Raw genomic sequence first — 17,099 nt, 5'->3', positions numbered from 1 at the left:
TTCATTTGTTTACACAGCAAAGAAGCTACATAGAGCGTAATTAAGTGCTGATGATTGATACACAGTCATAAACATGTGGGCTGGGATTGATTTTGGGGGGCTGGGTGGTGGGGGGGGGGGGCGGGGGGGCGGTGGGGGCGTTGGAGGGGGGAGGCAGGGTGTGTGTGTGTTTGTGTGTGTAGGGGGGGGGGGGGGGTGTTAATAGGTCGATGCGTTCTTTGGATCAGTTCGATTGAAACATGTTGCTGTATTCGTCATAACGCTTCTGTCTCTTGTCTTTTTCTCTGTCAGTGTCTTCTCTCCCCTCTCTGTCTCACTCTCTCTCTTGGTGTGTGTGTGTGTGTGTGTGTGTGTGTGTGTGTGTGTTTGCGTGCTTGCCAGTGGAGCGGAGGAGGGGGAACTTCTCAGAGGCGGCAGTTGAGGGGGTTGGGAGGGCGAGCATGGTTGATCGACCGCGCCAAAAGTTTGAAACTTTGTTACCTGTCAAACGTCGAGAGAACTGCGAACTTACTTGGACCCATGCCTGTATTGATCGCGAGACTTTTAAAAATTATCTGCCTTAAAACGAAGGCACTTGAAGATGTGTTTCTTGAAAAGTACGGAATGCTGTTGACTATTTTATCAGTATTGATCGAAAGTGTGATGTCACCGTGCGTATCTCACATTTGGAGAGGCAAATATAAGTTGCTGTCTTCTCTCTCTCTCTCTCTCTCTCTCTCTGTCTCTGTGGGTGTCGGGGGTCTTTTAGTATTAATAGCTTCCCCGCCTTCTGGAAATTATGTGTTATAAATTTCCTCTTTTCCGTTGCTTTCGTTTTTTTCTGCCCTTTTCCCCCCCCTTCCATCACAGTTGTCTGCTTTTCTGCCTTCCCAGTCCATTTTCCTTTCTTTTTCTCCAGTAAGCCACACATGCACATATACGCTGGGATGGGCATTAACTGTTCATTCTGCAGCGTTATTTGCCTTCATGGCCCTTATATGTGTGTGTGTGTGTGTGTGTGTGTGTGTGTGTTGTATGCTGTTTAATATTTTTAACGATTTTTTTGTTATCTGTGGATGATAAGTTATACACACAGAAGGGCTGACGTCTTCAGCACAGCCTCGTCTTATTTCCCTTAATTCAGGAGCTTTATTGTAAAAATATGAACTGTGTTTTGCAGCTCTCTCTCTCTATCTCTCTGTGTCTCTGTCTCTCTCCCCTCTTTATATATATATATATATATATATATATATATATATATATATATATATATATATATATATATTATATACTTTCTCTCTCCTACCCCCTCTCTCTCTCCCCTGATATATATATATATATATATATATATATATATGCAGTGTGTGTGTGTGTGTGTGTGTGTGTGTGTGTGTGTTCCATTCTTTCCCATTCCCTGCCTTCCTCTCAGGAGCGTGTGTGTGTTCAATATCCTTCAATACCCTTTGAAGCTGTGACGGTAGTATGCGCCACACTGAGTGTCTTCCAATGATCCAAAGGATCGATGGTGACCGGGGTGTATATGTTATGACGGCACAGGTTACAGTGTCCGTGCTGGGCTTTTGTGCACCAGTTTTTGATGATGATTACTCGCATGCACCGCTCTGACACACGCACGTGCGCACTCGCACACATACACACACACACTCTCTCTCTCTCTCTCTCTATCACAGTGACACGCACACACAAGCGCACGCGCGCGCGCACAGCGCCTTACAGTTAGGAGGATGGCGAAAGAAAGGTTAAAGAGAGAGGCCAGACAGCGCATGCCGACCAGAGTTAAAAATAAGTTATTACACATGCAAGGTATTTCCATGAAAATTAATGTTTTCGACATGAGACTGGTGTGGAGTTGGGTCGAAACATCGTCGCATTCGCATTGCGTTCCGAGAAAATGGGTCAGGCCCATTACATGATCATTGATTCGGATCGGTTTTGTTGTACATAATGCCTGTTGACGATTCCACCTCCGATGTTGTTTTGAAGAAAAGGCATTGTGCTGCAGATTTTTGCCTGTCTTGTCTCACCCCACCCCCCTCCTCCCCACGCCCCAGCCCCCTCGTCCTCTTCCTCTTACACTTCCATTCCTCTCTTCGTTTCTTTCTTTTTGTGACTGTCTGTCTCTCTCCCTCTCTTTGTCTGTTTGTCTCTGAGTCTAGCAAACTACACGCTCGTGCGCGGGCATACGCAAATACACCAAACCACACAAACAGGCGCACACACAAACATACGCTCTCTCTCTCTCTCTCTCTCTCTCACACACACACACACATACACACACACACACACACACACACACACACACAAGTACACACACACACACACACACACACACACACAGATATCAGCGTTTCATCCCTGTAACGATCATGTCTGGATTCTCAAGCTCTGTTTATGGAACTCGAGGAGCCAGCCTCTCTCCTGTACCTCTGACAACGCCGATCGTTAATCTCAGAGCACGCACATACGCACGCACTAACACCAGCCCCCCACCCTTCCCAACAGAATCTCTCCGTCTCTCTCTCTCTCTCTGTCTGTCTGTCTCTGTCTGTCTCTTTTTCTCTCTGTCTGTCTCTCAAATGAAACAAATGTAATTAGTTTTAGCTTAACCAATGCGTATGACGAAATCTTAGTAAGCCAACAATAATTTGATAGCTTGTTCTTCAACAGTGTGTTAGCAGGGAAGAAGACGCAATGTAAGTATGCGTGTGCATGTCCATGTGCTTGTGTGTTCGAGTGCATGTGTATGATGCCTGTGTGTGCACACTCATGTGTGTGTTGAAGATCTTGCGTGGTAATTATTTGTATTATTTCTATGGTGTTTTCGTGGTTGTATTCTTTGATTCAATCATCTATTTACTTTTGTCTTTTTGATTTGTTTTCTGTCATTTGTTTATTCATGCTTGTTTGATTTGTTGTAGTGTGCGTATGTTTGTGTATGTGTGTGAGGGCATGGTGTAAAGAAGCTTCCAGCATTTTGTTTACAGTTACACCATCCCTATTATGAGGGATCATAGCGCGTGCGCGTGTACGTGTGTGTGTGTGTGTGTGTGTGTGTGTGTGAGACAGGTACGATGACCCTACTGTGCGCTTTTGTTCAAGGTGTTGTGTAGGAATCTGCGGGGTTTTTGACTCACTTGTGTAAACAAAGTGAGTCTATGTTTTAACCCGGTGTTTGGTTGTCTCTGTGTGTGTGTGTGTGTGTGTGTCCGTCCGTGGTAAACTTTAACATTGACATTTTCTCTGCAAATACTTTGTCAGTTGACACCAAATTAGGCATAAAAATAGGAAAAATTCAGTTCTTTCCAGTCATCTTGTTTAAAACAATATTGCACCTCTGGGATGGGCACGAAAAAAAAAGAAAAAAAAAAGAAGCCAAATTATATGCAAACTGCATTTACTGTTATATTTATTTTGGGTTTTTTATTCTCTAAACGTGGCACTTTGATCCGATATTCTGACACAGAAACAAGAGCAGTCATTATTATCATTTTTTTTGTTCAAACAGAAACTTCTTTTGCTAAGCATGGAAGTTTTATTTATTTTGCAAACGTTTTGGTGCTGATAGTAAAAAAAGGGAAATTAATCTGTAATTAATGCTAGGGGACTTAATTTGCTTTAAACTGATCTTTCTCATCTTGAACATTAGATTTTGAAATTATACTCAATACATAAAAAGCTTGTGTGTTTTACTCTCAGTGTACAGGGCTTTCACTATGTTCATTCGCCCAAGTGGTCTTTTTCGAAAAATACTAAAAATCAATACAACGAGTGGACGTTATAGATCTATTGGCTGAGCCCTGAAGGTCATAGGCAAAAATCATTTGCATACACATATTTATACACATTCAAAGCGCGTGCTCATATTCTTTGCGAACGCGAACGACGCCATTTTGTTTCAAGTTGTTGACCTGCCCGTTCAATCCTATATTCAATGGACAATACACGATAACATGTGATGGAAAGTTGGAGAAGGAGACCGTTAAATATTTATTCAGAGAAAGATTTGCGAACGCTTTGGATTATGCCCCAAACTGCCATAAAAATATCCACAGAATCAGTCGGAATTCACAGTTAAAAATTGTAAACCATGCGAGTTAATACCCTTGAATTGATGAAACGAAAAAATTTCCAGTCTTGACTTTTCTCAAAATGAAGTCCTTTTCACTTCATACGACGTTTAGAAGTACTGGTACTTGGCTCTACATGTTATTTGTTTCACAAAATACTCAATTTTCATATCAACTTTAAAACTATAAAACTAGAATGAACATAAAAGAGAAATTGAATCGACTGTGTCGAACTACATTCCCGGCGGGTGTAACTAAACTTGTACATCTATATAGATCCAGAGAAAACGGCTAAGTGTTGCAGTGTGATTGCGGCGATAGCCACGTCTCCTTTACCGCGGACATAAAAAGAATTTTTTTTACATTTTTATTTTATTTTATTGACCTTAAAGATTTTTTGAATGCCCAAGATACACCAGAATAATATGATTTAAACAGCGTTCTCACTGCGAATACCGCAATAGATTTATCGCCCTTTAAAAAAAATATGTTCAAATATTAAATTGTAGAACGACAGTTAAGGAGCCACGATAGTGTAATGGGTAAGAGTTTCTTCTCACCCGAACACGCGGAGTTCGAATCTGGTTAGGACTTTTTATTTTATTTTTTATTTATTATTATTTTTTTTATATCCCGAAACTTTATAATAACAAATACAGTACACATTTTAACGATAAGAATTTTTTTTTTTTTCAAGTGTATCACAAGTGAGTCTTGAAGGCCTTGTCTCTCTTGTTTGTGTTTTGGTTCGCTTTGGTGCGGTTTTGTTGAACAGACATACAGACGGACAGATACACACACACACACACACACACACACACACACACACACACACACACACTGAAAAGTAGATACACTGTTTTAGTCAGGATGAAATTTCCTTGACTAATCAGTTTTGGGATGAGGATTTATAGCCTCATCGGTCTGGCAAGCCCACAAGTACACAAGATAAGAACAGGCAACCTTTTCCCCTCCCCCTTTCTCTGTCTCTCTTTCTCTGTATCTCTTTCTCTCCTTGTTTTGCTGCCCCTTGCCCTCCAGACGAACACTACTTTGTGTGTCTATGTGTCTGTGCCGGGGTGCTCGATCATCATCTTGAAACGTTTAGAACGGTTCTGGCCTTGGTCTGTTATATTCCTGCTTCGTTGGTGATCCTGTGACAATGATGACAGTGGTAGTTAGGGACGGGGGTGCTGGGGGGTATAGAGAAAGAGAGGGAGAGAGAGTATTTGAATTAACCAGTTTAGAGAGGTATTGAAATTAACCAGCTCGAGACGAAAGTCCCATTCGATCGGGGGTGAACAACTAATCACTTTTCATCACGAAACATGATGTCATGCAACAAAAGTATGAAAGCAACGTGAAATAGAAATTATACATGACGACATCAGCGTAATTCAGAATATAACATAACACACACACACACACTCTCTCTCTCTCTCTCTGACACACACACACACACACACACACACACACACAGGGAGGGAGGAGGGAAGGATATCTGTTTTATTTAACAAGGGTAATGAGATAACCAATTGAATCTTGCTTTTTTTCCACTCAGCCCTGGAGTTCACAAGCAGGGAGAAGAAAAAGGGGGGGGGGGAGAGAGAGAGAGAGAGGTGTGGGGGGGGGGGGGGGGGGGGGGGGAAAGGAAACGGCGTCTGTTTTATCCAACAGGAGTAATGAGATAACCAGTGGAACAATTGATAATTTTTTTCTCTTCGGTCCAGGAGTTCACACGAAGCCCTTAAGAAAAGAAAGGAGAAGAGGAAGAAAGAGAGGGAAGGGGATAGGGAAGACAGACAGGGGGAGGGGGGGGGAGAGAGAGAGAGAGATGGGGGGGGGGGGGGGGGAGGAAAGGGAAGAGAGAGAGAGGGAGAGAGAGAGAGGTGTGGTTGGGGAAAAGATAAAGAAGAAGTTCCGTGTCTGTCCAGTCTCCACGCCGGTCTGATGGGTTGTGTGTGACAAGATTATGTTCAGTGTGAATCTTCGTGAACGGGGCCTTCCATTTTTCACCATGATGCGTGTGTGTGTCTGTGTGTGTGCCCCGTGTGTGTGTGTGTGTGTTTCCCTGCGTGTGTATGTGGGCGTATGTCTGCGTATGCATATATGTATATCGGTGTGTCAAGTTTCATCGTCCATGTGTTATTGCGTATAAGATGCTGATTGTCTGAATACTGTACTCGTGTATGAATAAGGATAGCTGTAGATGAGCATGAAAAATAGTATTATATTCCCAGACTGGATAGCATAATGCATTGTGATGGTGTGCTTGTTTTTAACTCTGTTTACATAATGCTGAAGCAAAACAAAACAAGAAAAAAGCAAACAACAAAAACACAAGGAAACAAAAACCAAATGAAACAAAAGACGTGAACTCTCCCATCTCCACACTGAGCATATATCGCGTAATGAAAATAATCGCAATAAGAATTCAAAATAGAAAGTAGGGTGGGTATGGGTAATTGCGAACGATCCAGTTGAAGCGACCAGCTCAACGTGTGTACTGTAAAATAATATGTTGTGCTGTAGTCAAACATAGTTCTTTTGTTTTTGTAGGCTTTCTCCGACTGGTTGCACCAGGAAAAGTTCGTCTGCTCATTCTTTTCAACGTTTTGTCGAAGTTTGAAATAGCATGGGTGCCTGAGGGTAAATGCGAACGGACAAGTCTAATTGCGAGCGATGGCTTTTGGAACATGTAGACAATTAAAACAGGAGCAGGTCTTTAACTCATTAGACATAACATATTATTGGAACATCGCACCAGCCTGTTGTATTGTTAGTTTTGATCACACATGCACACAAACACACAGACAGACATTTAAACACACACATCCCACATCGCACACAAACACACCCTTTAGAGAGTGCTCAGTTAACTGTGCAGCATTGTTCGCAAATAGGCTCACGTCAAAATATCCTATAGTCTAACTGCGAACGACACAATTTTGCAGTTTCCTATCTAAACTGACGTTCTGATCTGTCACCAATATGCTTTCTTAAATTCTCCCAGCACTGGTATTGCGCATTCAACATATCCGGTCAAATTAACTATTTTAAACTGTGTCAGAGTTCAAGTCCTACAACTTGCTTCCTTTCATTTTAGAAATTTGAGAGTACGTATGTAACCATGGTTGGCAGTGGTGCGCGAAGAGAAAAAAATAGCGCGGAAATAGCCAGAAATAGCTAACGTTTGACTAGTTCTATGAAATGGATATTCATTAAGGTATTGGAAAAAGGTCAAAGCAGGCGTTAAATTGTGAAATGCAACCGTTAAGAACGAACCGAAGTGGGGAGGTATACGAATCGTTCGCAATTACACGCTGTTCGCAATTACCCATACCTACCCTATGAGATGGCGTCCACTCCAGCGTTACTAACGCCTTCGGTGACAGTGCTGGAAACATGCGTGATGTGCTGCCTCGAGCAAAGATTCAGAACGAAATTTCTATTTAACCAGGGTGATGAGATGATGACATCATCAGCACCGTGGAGGAAAGAGAGAAAAAAAAGAAGACTGAAAGCAGGGCTGGAGTTGATTTAATTAAACACGTACATGAGAGAGAGAGAGAGAGAGAGAGAGAGAGAGAGAGAGAGATGGGATGCAAGGCAAAGCAAAGGCAAAAAGTTTATTTCTTGTGCCCCCGGGAGCATTGACACGTGAAACACTTCTTTTACATGTACCATGTAAACAAAAAGGGTGTACCATGTAAACAAAAAGAGTGCACCATGTAAACAAAAAGGGTGATTTCAAAAGAACACACACACAGAGTTGATCGATTAATTGAGTTGATCGATTTAGTTGAATGAAGAAGTTTATATATATGAGCACCGAAAAAAAAAGGGAGGGGGGCCGAAGAAAAATTATGTGAAAAGAAGGTGTAACTGGAGCGTTTCGTGCAAACCCCGACTCCGCTTGGTCGCAGAATGCGTCTTCGGGACGGCAATAAACAAAGATTGGTGAGTGTCGCAGCAAATTTCCGCCCGAACCTCTTTATAGCCAGGAAGAGAATGAGGACGCGAAAGAGGCGGCCTGGTCTGTCACGGCCCTCAGTAACTCTTCGACCTCCTTGGCCACCACACAGACCAGGGTGAAGGATGGATGGTCTGTGCGTGTGTGTCCGGAGCTGCATTTCTACTAATCCGCCTCCCCACAACACGCCCCCCAAATATAGAATATCCCTCACCGCATGGGCTGTCATGCAAACTCTTGCACCAGTTAATGGCCTGGGCCAGAAGGATAAAACGCGGGTCTGACATGCGCTGGTCTTGCTTCTGTCTTGCTGTTTGTATGAATTTAAGAATAAAAATTATTCCATGTCCCGATTTGATAACTGAACCCAAAAGAGAGCAGGTAAACCGCTGGATATTTGAAAGAGTTGGTGCTGGTCAGTTTCCTTCAAGCGTCCTGCATTCGGGGGTGGGGGAAGGGGGGGGGGGGGGGTCAGATAATTTGTGTATGCTCAACAAAATTGTCTACCGGAGAACAATGGCTTTATGCAGACCCGATTCGGTGAAAGAGGCCTTCCCTTCATGTAATTGAATTGGTCATTATAGACCTACAGTAAATGCACGGTTGTGACCGCCCCAGTCCCCTCCCCCCTCCCCCCCCCCCCCAAACACGCACACTCAGACAGACGTCCAGAACCCGGCCCCACGAACAACACAACCAATAGATCGTTAAACTCTACGTATGTCGGGAAGTTTCTGAGCTGGGGATCCATACTCTCTCTCTCTCTCTCCCCCCCCCCCCTTCCCCCACCACCACCAAAAAATGGAAATTGTTGGAACAGGTTTGGCGTGAGTTTGAGAGACAGAGAGCGAATGAGCGAGCTTTGGGTGCTTATATTTTTCCCCTTCGTGGAATGGAAAAATGCCCGGCTCCTAAAGCCGCGACCGGGAGTCAAAGAAACCCGACAGCACCATCAACAGGAAAGTCTCTTCCATTGACTTCCTTCCATACTGAGTAGGGCTGCCCTTTCGGCCATTATGTACGTGGAGTAACATTCTGTCCGGCTCGGGCCATACAGCACACATCGATCCCGAGTTGGCTGGGGTTGGAGGGAGTGGGGGGTGGGGTGGGGGTGTTGAAGTATTAGACGATCTATCACCAAGTTTGAACAGTGAGTCAATCTAGTGGCGGACTCCCCCCCCCCCCCCCCCCCCCTCTTGGGAAGCAGAACTAAGCTGAAGGCAGACGAGGGCGAAAGATTAATTTAGCGCATTCCAGGGGGGTTGAATCAGAACATGAAAAATCGATGTTGATCACAGAGAATCGCCAGCACAGCTGAAACAGTTTCAGTGGCCAACTGTTTTCCTCGGTTACAGCCACGTATTGATGGGTCGTGTGTATGTGTATGAAAGAAACATCTACTACTCTCTCTCTCTCTCTCTCTCTCTCTCTCTCAGTGTGTGTGTGTGTGTGTGTGTGTGTGTGTGTGTGTGTGTGTGTGTGTGCATGAGAGAGAGAGGACAGACACAGAGAGAGTGGGTAGGTTGAACGTGGTATGAATGTTTGTGAGAGGGGAGAGGGAGGAGGAGTAAAGATTGGGAACAGGAATGGAACGCTGTCTCTCTGTCTGTACATGTGTGATGGAAGAGTAAGGGGAATATGGAACAGGAGGCACGGGTGAAGCGAATGAGGGATAGAATGGCAATTTCCATTGCCACTATTGCCAGCTTTGTCGGACTTTCTGTCATCGATCTCCTCCGTCGTGTCACTGGAAAGTTGCACAAAGTTTTCAGACGGAAAACAATGTGTATGTCCGCTCGAAATTTATTGTGTATGTCGTACTTGTGTCCACAGTGGGATTGTATTGTGTGTGCTTTAAGCGCGGCAGTGTTCCCCAGCACTGCCGGAATGTGAAAGCTTGTCACGAGCACTATTGTGATAGCGCAGATACGCATGATAGTGCATGATACGTTTTGGCGTTCACAGAGGGGAGCTGGAGGATTGAGAAGAGGGTGGATCAATTGTAACAACAGCAGCAACAGCAACAAAATAAGTAACAACAGCAGCAGCAGCAACAACGCCACACATACACACACGCGCACGCACGAACGCACGCACGCACGCACACACGAAGTAACCGTCATGTCTTCCTAAAGCATTCAAACACGAGGATCACTACCTGTGTTGCTAGTCTGGTGTATCCATTCAAAATGTTGCAGTGAAGTGTATTGTAATATAACTCAAAGTGGGAAGACTACATACACATACATAATTACGCAGACGCGCGCGAGGTAAAACTGCTCGCGACAGTTTGATCCAAGGCAATCTATCAATGCCTGTGCTAAACGACTGACATTCGCATATGAACGACTGTTTCGTCCCCAAGAATGAAAACGTGATCAGTGAAAAAGAAGGGGGATGGACTGTTCCAAGTGTACCCTGATTCGTGCCATTCATTTCGTCACAGGCTCTATCCAATGCCGCGCGTGTGGGGAGATAATAAGACACCCAACAGACAGGGAGACGTGAATGATTCGACTCACGTTAATATCATCGCTGAGGGCTTTTCCCGTACAGTCCATGGTGGACATACTTAACACAGCTTCGCCGTGACTGGACTTGGTAGTTCATCAGAGGGTTGAGAACACAATGCATGTAGAGCTCTGCATACACGCCTCTTTACTTTGCGGGGAGTTGACTGAGGGGCAGAATACGAGTGCTCTGCTTAAGTCAGCCTTTTCAATGCTCATGCATCTGTGAGTCATCTCTGGGTGGTGGTTGGTCAAATTTCGGATTTAACCTCGACACGTATTTCAGCTGATGCTACCGACAGGGATAACCACCCTCGGACACAAGGGATAAGAGAGACTTATTTTATACATTACGGAAAGCAGATAAAAATTAACGAGAATGCCAATTTTTCATTTGGGTCGACCGGAATTCGAACTATTGATTTTAAGCAAGCAAGTGCGCATGTGTGTATGTGCATGAGTGAGTGAGTGAGTGTGTGTGTGTGTGTGTGTGTGTGTGTGTGTCCCTTTCCTCTGCTGTAATATTCTAACGGAATTACCAGATCACCCGAGGCGAGCATCGACTATCACTTGGACCACAACTCTAAATGTATATACGCACAGCTCCGTTGTGTTCAGATTCTTTGTGTGTGTGTGTGTGTGTGTGTGATCATGTTCGTTGTTTTTAGACCTTAAAACTTCCATGGTCTCTCAGTATTTGTTTCTCTCCCCCCTCTTCTCGTCCCCCCCCCACACACACCTCATGCTCTCACCCTCTCCCTCTCTTCCCACCACCTCTCTCTCTCTCTTTCTCTGTGCACGCGCGCATGTGTATGCTTTTCCGTACTGTTTTTTGATGTTCTGTGTGTTTTGTGTGATTGTAAAATCCTCAGACTCAAAGCGATACATGGAAGACATCATTGCTAGCAGAACAAGTACATCAGTACACATGACCGTCGGTTTTCCTGTCCAGGCGACACAATGTTCTGTAGTGGATTTCACCCTCTTTTTCGTGGATTTTGAAAATTCTGCCGTTGACTGGACTGATGTACTGCAAAGGTGAACGAAAGTGCTAAACACAGATGATTTAGTCCTGGAACGTTTTGCAGCTCACGGATCAAAACACACATTTGTTCGAAGTGTATTTACATATTTATACAACGATCGAATGAGAAGCAAAACATGACTGTGCCGTGACGTCAGCAGTAAACAGTGGTGATAACAGTTACGTGAAGAGATTGCCGTTGTGACAAGGAAGCAGTGGACGAGACCCGACAATGTGCAGACCGGGCAGCCGATCCAGCAGCAGAGAGCACCGGGAGCGAAGACCATGAACAGCAGTGACTTTCCCTTAACTTCTGCTGAAATGGCCAGGCGCTTGGGAAGCCGACACAAGGACGAGGCAGTGTATGGAAGCCACCCACACCTACTGAGGACACCGGACCACAACAGGGTTCAGTGCCAGGGAAGAGAGACGGACGTGGCGGAGAGCAGGGGGTCTCCCCAGTCCAAACGCGTGGGGCGAAGCATGAGCACCCGTCAGAGGACCAGTCACAGCCAGTCGCCCCCGCTGGGCTCCCGGCGCCTAAAGCTGCTGAGGGCCTTCTCCCTGCAGGACAAGCTGGACAGTTACCGGGAAAAACGAAAGTCCAGAAACGTCTCCTCAGGTAAGACTCGTCTGCCCTGTACCCTTCTCTCTTAATTTACTTTCTTTTCGAGAGATTAACATTCCTTTGTGGTCTCAATCAAAGGCTGCTTTTGGATCTGATTTGCTTGTTGCTGTCATTCAGGCATCTGGTGTCGTCTTGAAGAAGCAGCAAAGCTAGACAGGGAATGGGCGAGTGATCGATGCCGTGGCTGGTCAATTTGTGGGGAAAAAAGCTCACCATATTCATTTCTTAATCTGAATTAATGGTTCGTCGCTGTCACTGTGGGCAGTTTGTCTTCATACCGACCAGTGTGCTATCTGACGGTTTTTCTTACTACTTCATTTATTGCATGGTCTTTGTATGAGATGCCAAAGAGTCAACTGAAGCATCTCATTTCCGTTGCTTGAATCCTTCTCTGAAGCCCTGCTATAAGAGTCCAGGACTCGCATGTATTCAAGAAAACAGAAAGAACCTGTGCATGTTGTAGCTTCAGCTTTGTTCTGAGACCGACGTTCTTGTCTTTCCATATGGGCTTCAGTCTTGCCAGTGCTGTTGCGATCTGTGCAGCTCATGCCAATATTTCGGTCTTGGACCCTACTTCACTGATGATGGCACCAAGGTACTTTACTGCTTCACTGTTTCCAGTTGTTGGCTGCTGACTTTGATCTTGGTCTTGATTGGGTCTTTGCTGTTTGTCACGAGTTTTGTCTCCTCGGCACTGACATCCATTCCGTATTTGGTTCATGTTTCGCCCAAGCGGTTTACCAGTTTTGCCAGTTCTTCCTCACTGCCTGCCAGTCCATCACTTATCAGCGAATCGGAGACCTGAGATTGTACGTGTATCAATGGTAGTGGTGGAAAATTGGTTTCCTATGGAGCAACCATACTTGAAGTGGTGATGTAGTTTGGTTCTGATATGACACCAGATTATATAGTTCAAGATTTAAAGGGAGGGAACTGAAGTCAGGGGTTGTCGGTAGTTACCACGGGTTTGCCTGTCAGTATGCGACTGATGCATGTGTCCCCTTGGAGACGTCGACAGAATCATGCAAGTTAGCGGTTGTAGGTCAACAGCAAAAATGTTGTCAAGGCCATACATATTTTTTGTTTGGGGTTTCAGTGCGTGGAACAGCTTTCTTATACCAGGAACAGTGGTGGTGGCAGGCTACTTTGAACTAAAAGTGATTTCAGGCTCGAAGAATAATGCTGAACGTCTTGGTAAACATTTGATTTGATACAAAAGAATGTCATTTTTGGACTGTCCGAGGCTCCTTCATGCTCTCAAAGAAGGGTTTGCTCCAGTTGACTCCTGCTTCCTGAATTCATCGCAGCGTCAGAACGGACAATCTGAGCGGTGAAAACAAAACCAAAACCACAACAGCAGGAAACTTCCTTCTTTTATGGTATTATAGATGATTATCAGCAAGTCCCTCAACTACTTATAAAGAAAGAAGAACAAACAACATGTTAACAAAACCTGTGTAAATCCAGTCAAGCATTAATGGTTGAACAAGGGTGATAAAACGTGGAGAATACACAACAGCAATAGACAAGTTAGCAAGTGATTGGGCATTCTGGTCATTTATGGGAACACTGGTCATATATGCATATTTGATTCGATCTATGTCTTGTATGGACATTACAAACCTAATCACATATTAACTAAGGATCGGAAACTTCACGTGCAGGGTGAAAAAATCCTTCCCCATGCTCTCTTCTACGTCAACAAGTGTGGGTCCAATATTTGTCCGAGCTTTCAGTGAAAAAACAGCAAACACAACAACACAGACATGATAATTGATTTGGGATTTGTTTGCTCGATCTCTCAGAAAACTCCTTGACAGAAGCCGAGAAAGGAAGGGGAGCCGGAGGAAGGGGGTCATTGAAGGGAGCTTCACTGCATCTCTTTGCCCCCTGACTGCCCATTTTCGTAACTGGTTTAAGGACGCTGATTCTGATGTGGTTACGGAAATAAAGGATGGAAACGTTTGGACGGAGAAGTTATGAAATTGTGTTTGCTTTTTTGAGAAACTTAGATTTTTTACACACACACACACACACACACACACACACAATGCTGCACGATATTGCAAATAGTAGGGCTGCGATTTCATGAACGGTGGGCAAGAAAGCGCAGTGCACGCAATTTTTCTATGATGTGAGGTGTATGTGTGAGAGTAACAAGAAACACACACACACACACACAGATATTTATTTTATTATATTATTATTATTTTTTTTTATAACGTTTGATTTCTTTGATCCGCATCTTTGTATTCTTTTACAGAATCGGCTGAAGTTGAATCTGAGTCCTGTACTGTTGAAATAAAGTCAGCTGATGACCCTATTTTAGTGACTTACCAGTAAATCGATCTTAAAAGATTTTACGCTAAACTCGACCTTTGCTGGGGGCAATACCTATCCCTGTACAAAGCTTTTTTCCACGTGAGCAGCCAATAAATTAGATCTACTTCCGTCGCTAAACGCTGTTCGGACGAAATGCGGAGGGAATCTGATCAGAAAAACCTCATGTAGGCCACAACTGCTTTTGCCTCGGGAGGTGGGATACCGACAACAAAGTGCCGCCGATGACGTCGATTGGATTATGACGTCAGAAATCGGATGTGTAGCTTTGGCGGGTTCCCGAACAAGACTGGCTCTGGTGGACGCACGAGTCCGTGGGGGGTAATGGGGGGTAGTGAGGGGTGTAGAGAGGAGATGGAGAGGCTTTAGGTAAGATGATGGTCAGAGGAGGCTTATTTGTAGCGCAGCGTGTCCGCTCGTGAAATCGTGACGGCTACTTTATAAAATCTTGTGTTGTCCTCATAGGGGTTATAGATGTGCACACGCACGGTCGACTGAAGCAGTGATTAAATAACCTTATCAGAATCAACTCATGTTGACTGTGATTGTCACTGTAGCAGTGTCTCACTACTGGAACACGTTGCCAGCGTTTATTTCCAGTTTGCAACAAATAAGATCACAGCTCAGCTAGCCTCAAATGATATTGATAATTACCCAGGCATGTTACAAGTAGGTTTGGATCATAGTGTGTGCATGCATGCGAGCACTGTGTGTGTGGTGTGTGTGTGTGTGTGAGAGAGAGAGAGAGAGAGAGAATTGCACATGAGAAATGGAGTATAGTCGAGTTGAAAAAGTCATACATTTGTGTGGGTTTGCATTTAATTAACCTTCAGTATATGCCTGTCTTTGAAAGCAGCCGCATGCATTTCATTATGGATTTGTCTGAACGCATTGACGCCACCTTGTTGAGCAACTGAACTGTACTGAACCCACAGTGACCACATGTCCGGGAGAGTGTGGTCTCTGGTTCACATTTCCTGACAGCTAGTCCTATCTGTGGCCCTGTCTTTCCCGCCACTCCATTGCAATGTGCAGTCCTGTACACAGCATCTTCCTCTCTGTTAGTCATTCTGTGTGCATGAGAGAGAGGGAGTGTGTGTGTGTGGAGAGAGTATGTCCTGTGTGTTTGTGTTGCCAGCCATTCAGCTATGAGTAGAGAGTGTGTCCTATGTGTTTGTGTGTTGCCTGTCATTCAGCTATCAGTAGCTGAAACAAGTATAAAATTCCCTCACCTCTCCCCCCCCCCCACCCCCACACAACCCCATGACCTTTGTTTTTTCATGACTGTTCCTACTCTGATTGCCCTCTTTTGTGCTTGTGTGCATTGTCTCTTGCAGACTCTTAGTTTTACTGTGCCTCTGTCTCTCCCTTCAGTGCTGACTTTACCCTGTGTGGTCAGCTGTGCTGCAAACATTAATACATTAATAATGATGCTCTCTGTCTCTGTCTCTCTCTGTCTCCTCTCTCTCTCTCTCTCTCTCTCTCTCTCATAATGGTTATCTGCCTCATTCATTCATTTTGTTGCCTGTCATTTGGCTCTTTCTTTTGCTGTCACTCATTTTTTGGTCTTTTTTTTATTATTTAATTTTTTTTTTAAATCTAATTCATTTTCCCTGTGTCTCATTCTCTCTTTAAATTGTAACATTCATTACCTTTACACGCGCATACACATAAGAAGGAATGTACACACACATGCATGCATGCACACACAGACATGGGTATTGTATCACTCATACATGCATGCACGTGCACGTGCACACACACATGCACATACTGTAAAACTACCTGTAATGTGCTTCTGGACTTGACTTTTCTTTCCTTCAGTATTTTCCAATAATCTTATATATATATATATATATATATATATATCTGTGTGTATTTTGGTACTTCAAAAGTGATGGTTCATTGTGTTTCCTGCTCTCTCTGTCTCTCTCTCTCTCTCTCTCTCTCTCTTTTTTCACAGGAAATGAGTGCCAAATACAAATGAGAGAATGAGAGATGCATTTTGCCCAACCTTGGTGTCAAAACAAAGGATGTTGCATTGTCCAAATAATTTGGGTTCATCAGTCGAATGTGTCAAAACAGAGTGGTGTGGAGTCCTCCGTACTTTCTTTCCAGCTCACTGCACTATTCTCATTTTATCATTGTTTGCCTGCATTAGAAGGATTGCCAATGAACATGTAAGTCTGAATGATGAATGTTGGTTGCAGTTACCGTGTCTCTCTGTCTGTGTCTGTCTGTCGGTCAGATTTCTCTCTCAGTCTCTGTCTCTCTCTCTCTCTTGCCCAATCATTTGATACCATTTTATGTTTATGCTTTACACAAGGCTAGGGTAGGCTGTCAAGGCCTTGTCAGTATGTTTGGTTGTTGGGTTCATCCAAAGGTCAGGAATCTGCTTCTTGTTTTTGTGTGTTTGTTTTTTGTCCTTTTTTTTTTCAACAGCAGATGTAGCGTAGTTTATGTTGATGAGTCTGCATGCTTTGACACTTCCTTGAAACTGAAACTTTGTCTCTGTTTCTGTCTCTCTCCATCTCTTCCTCTCACCTTTCTCTTCTGC

At 44.1% G+C, this 17,099-nt stretch overlaps 1 protein-coding gene across 3 annotated transcripts in view; it reads left to right on the top strand.

The window, feature by feature from the left end:
• Nucleotides 1-17,099, top strand: part of LOC143301637 (oxysterol-binding protein-related protein 8-like) — a 132,633-nt gene that overhangs the window by 36,736 nt on the left and 78,798 nt on the right. Inside the window, exon 1 of one of the 3 annotated variants that reach the window (XM_076616061.1) lies at nt 11,447-12,196. The exons of the other annotated variants lie outside the window; for them this stretch is intronic. Coding sequence (XP_076472176.1) covers nt 11,860-12,196 — 337 coding nt within the window. The 5' untranslated portion in view covers nt 11,447-11,859. Of the gene's footprint in view, nt 1-11,446; nt 12,197-17,099 lie in introns of those variants that run through there. 3 annotated transcript variants of the gene reach the window in all.

Source organism: Babylonia areolata, chromosome 27, assembly GCF_041734735.1.
Source record: "Babylonia areolata isolate BAREFJ2019XMU chromosome 27, ASM4173473v1, whole genome shotgun sequence".
Classification (NCBI taxonomy): domain Eukaryota; kingdom Metazoa; phylum Mollusca; class Gastropoda; order Neogastropoda; family Buccinidae; genus Babylonia; species Babylonia areolata.
Note: the sequence above shows the minus strand (reverse complement) of the source record. Positions and strands in the feature narration are given on the sequence as shown.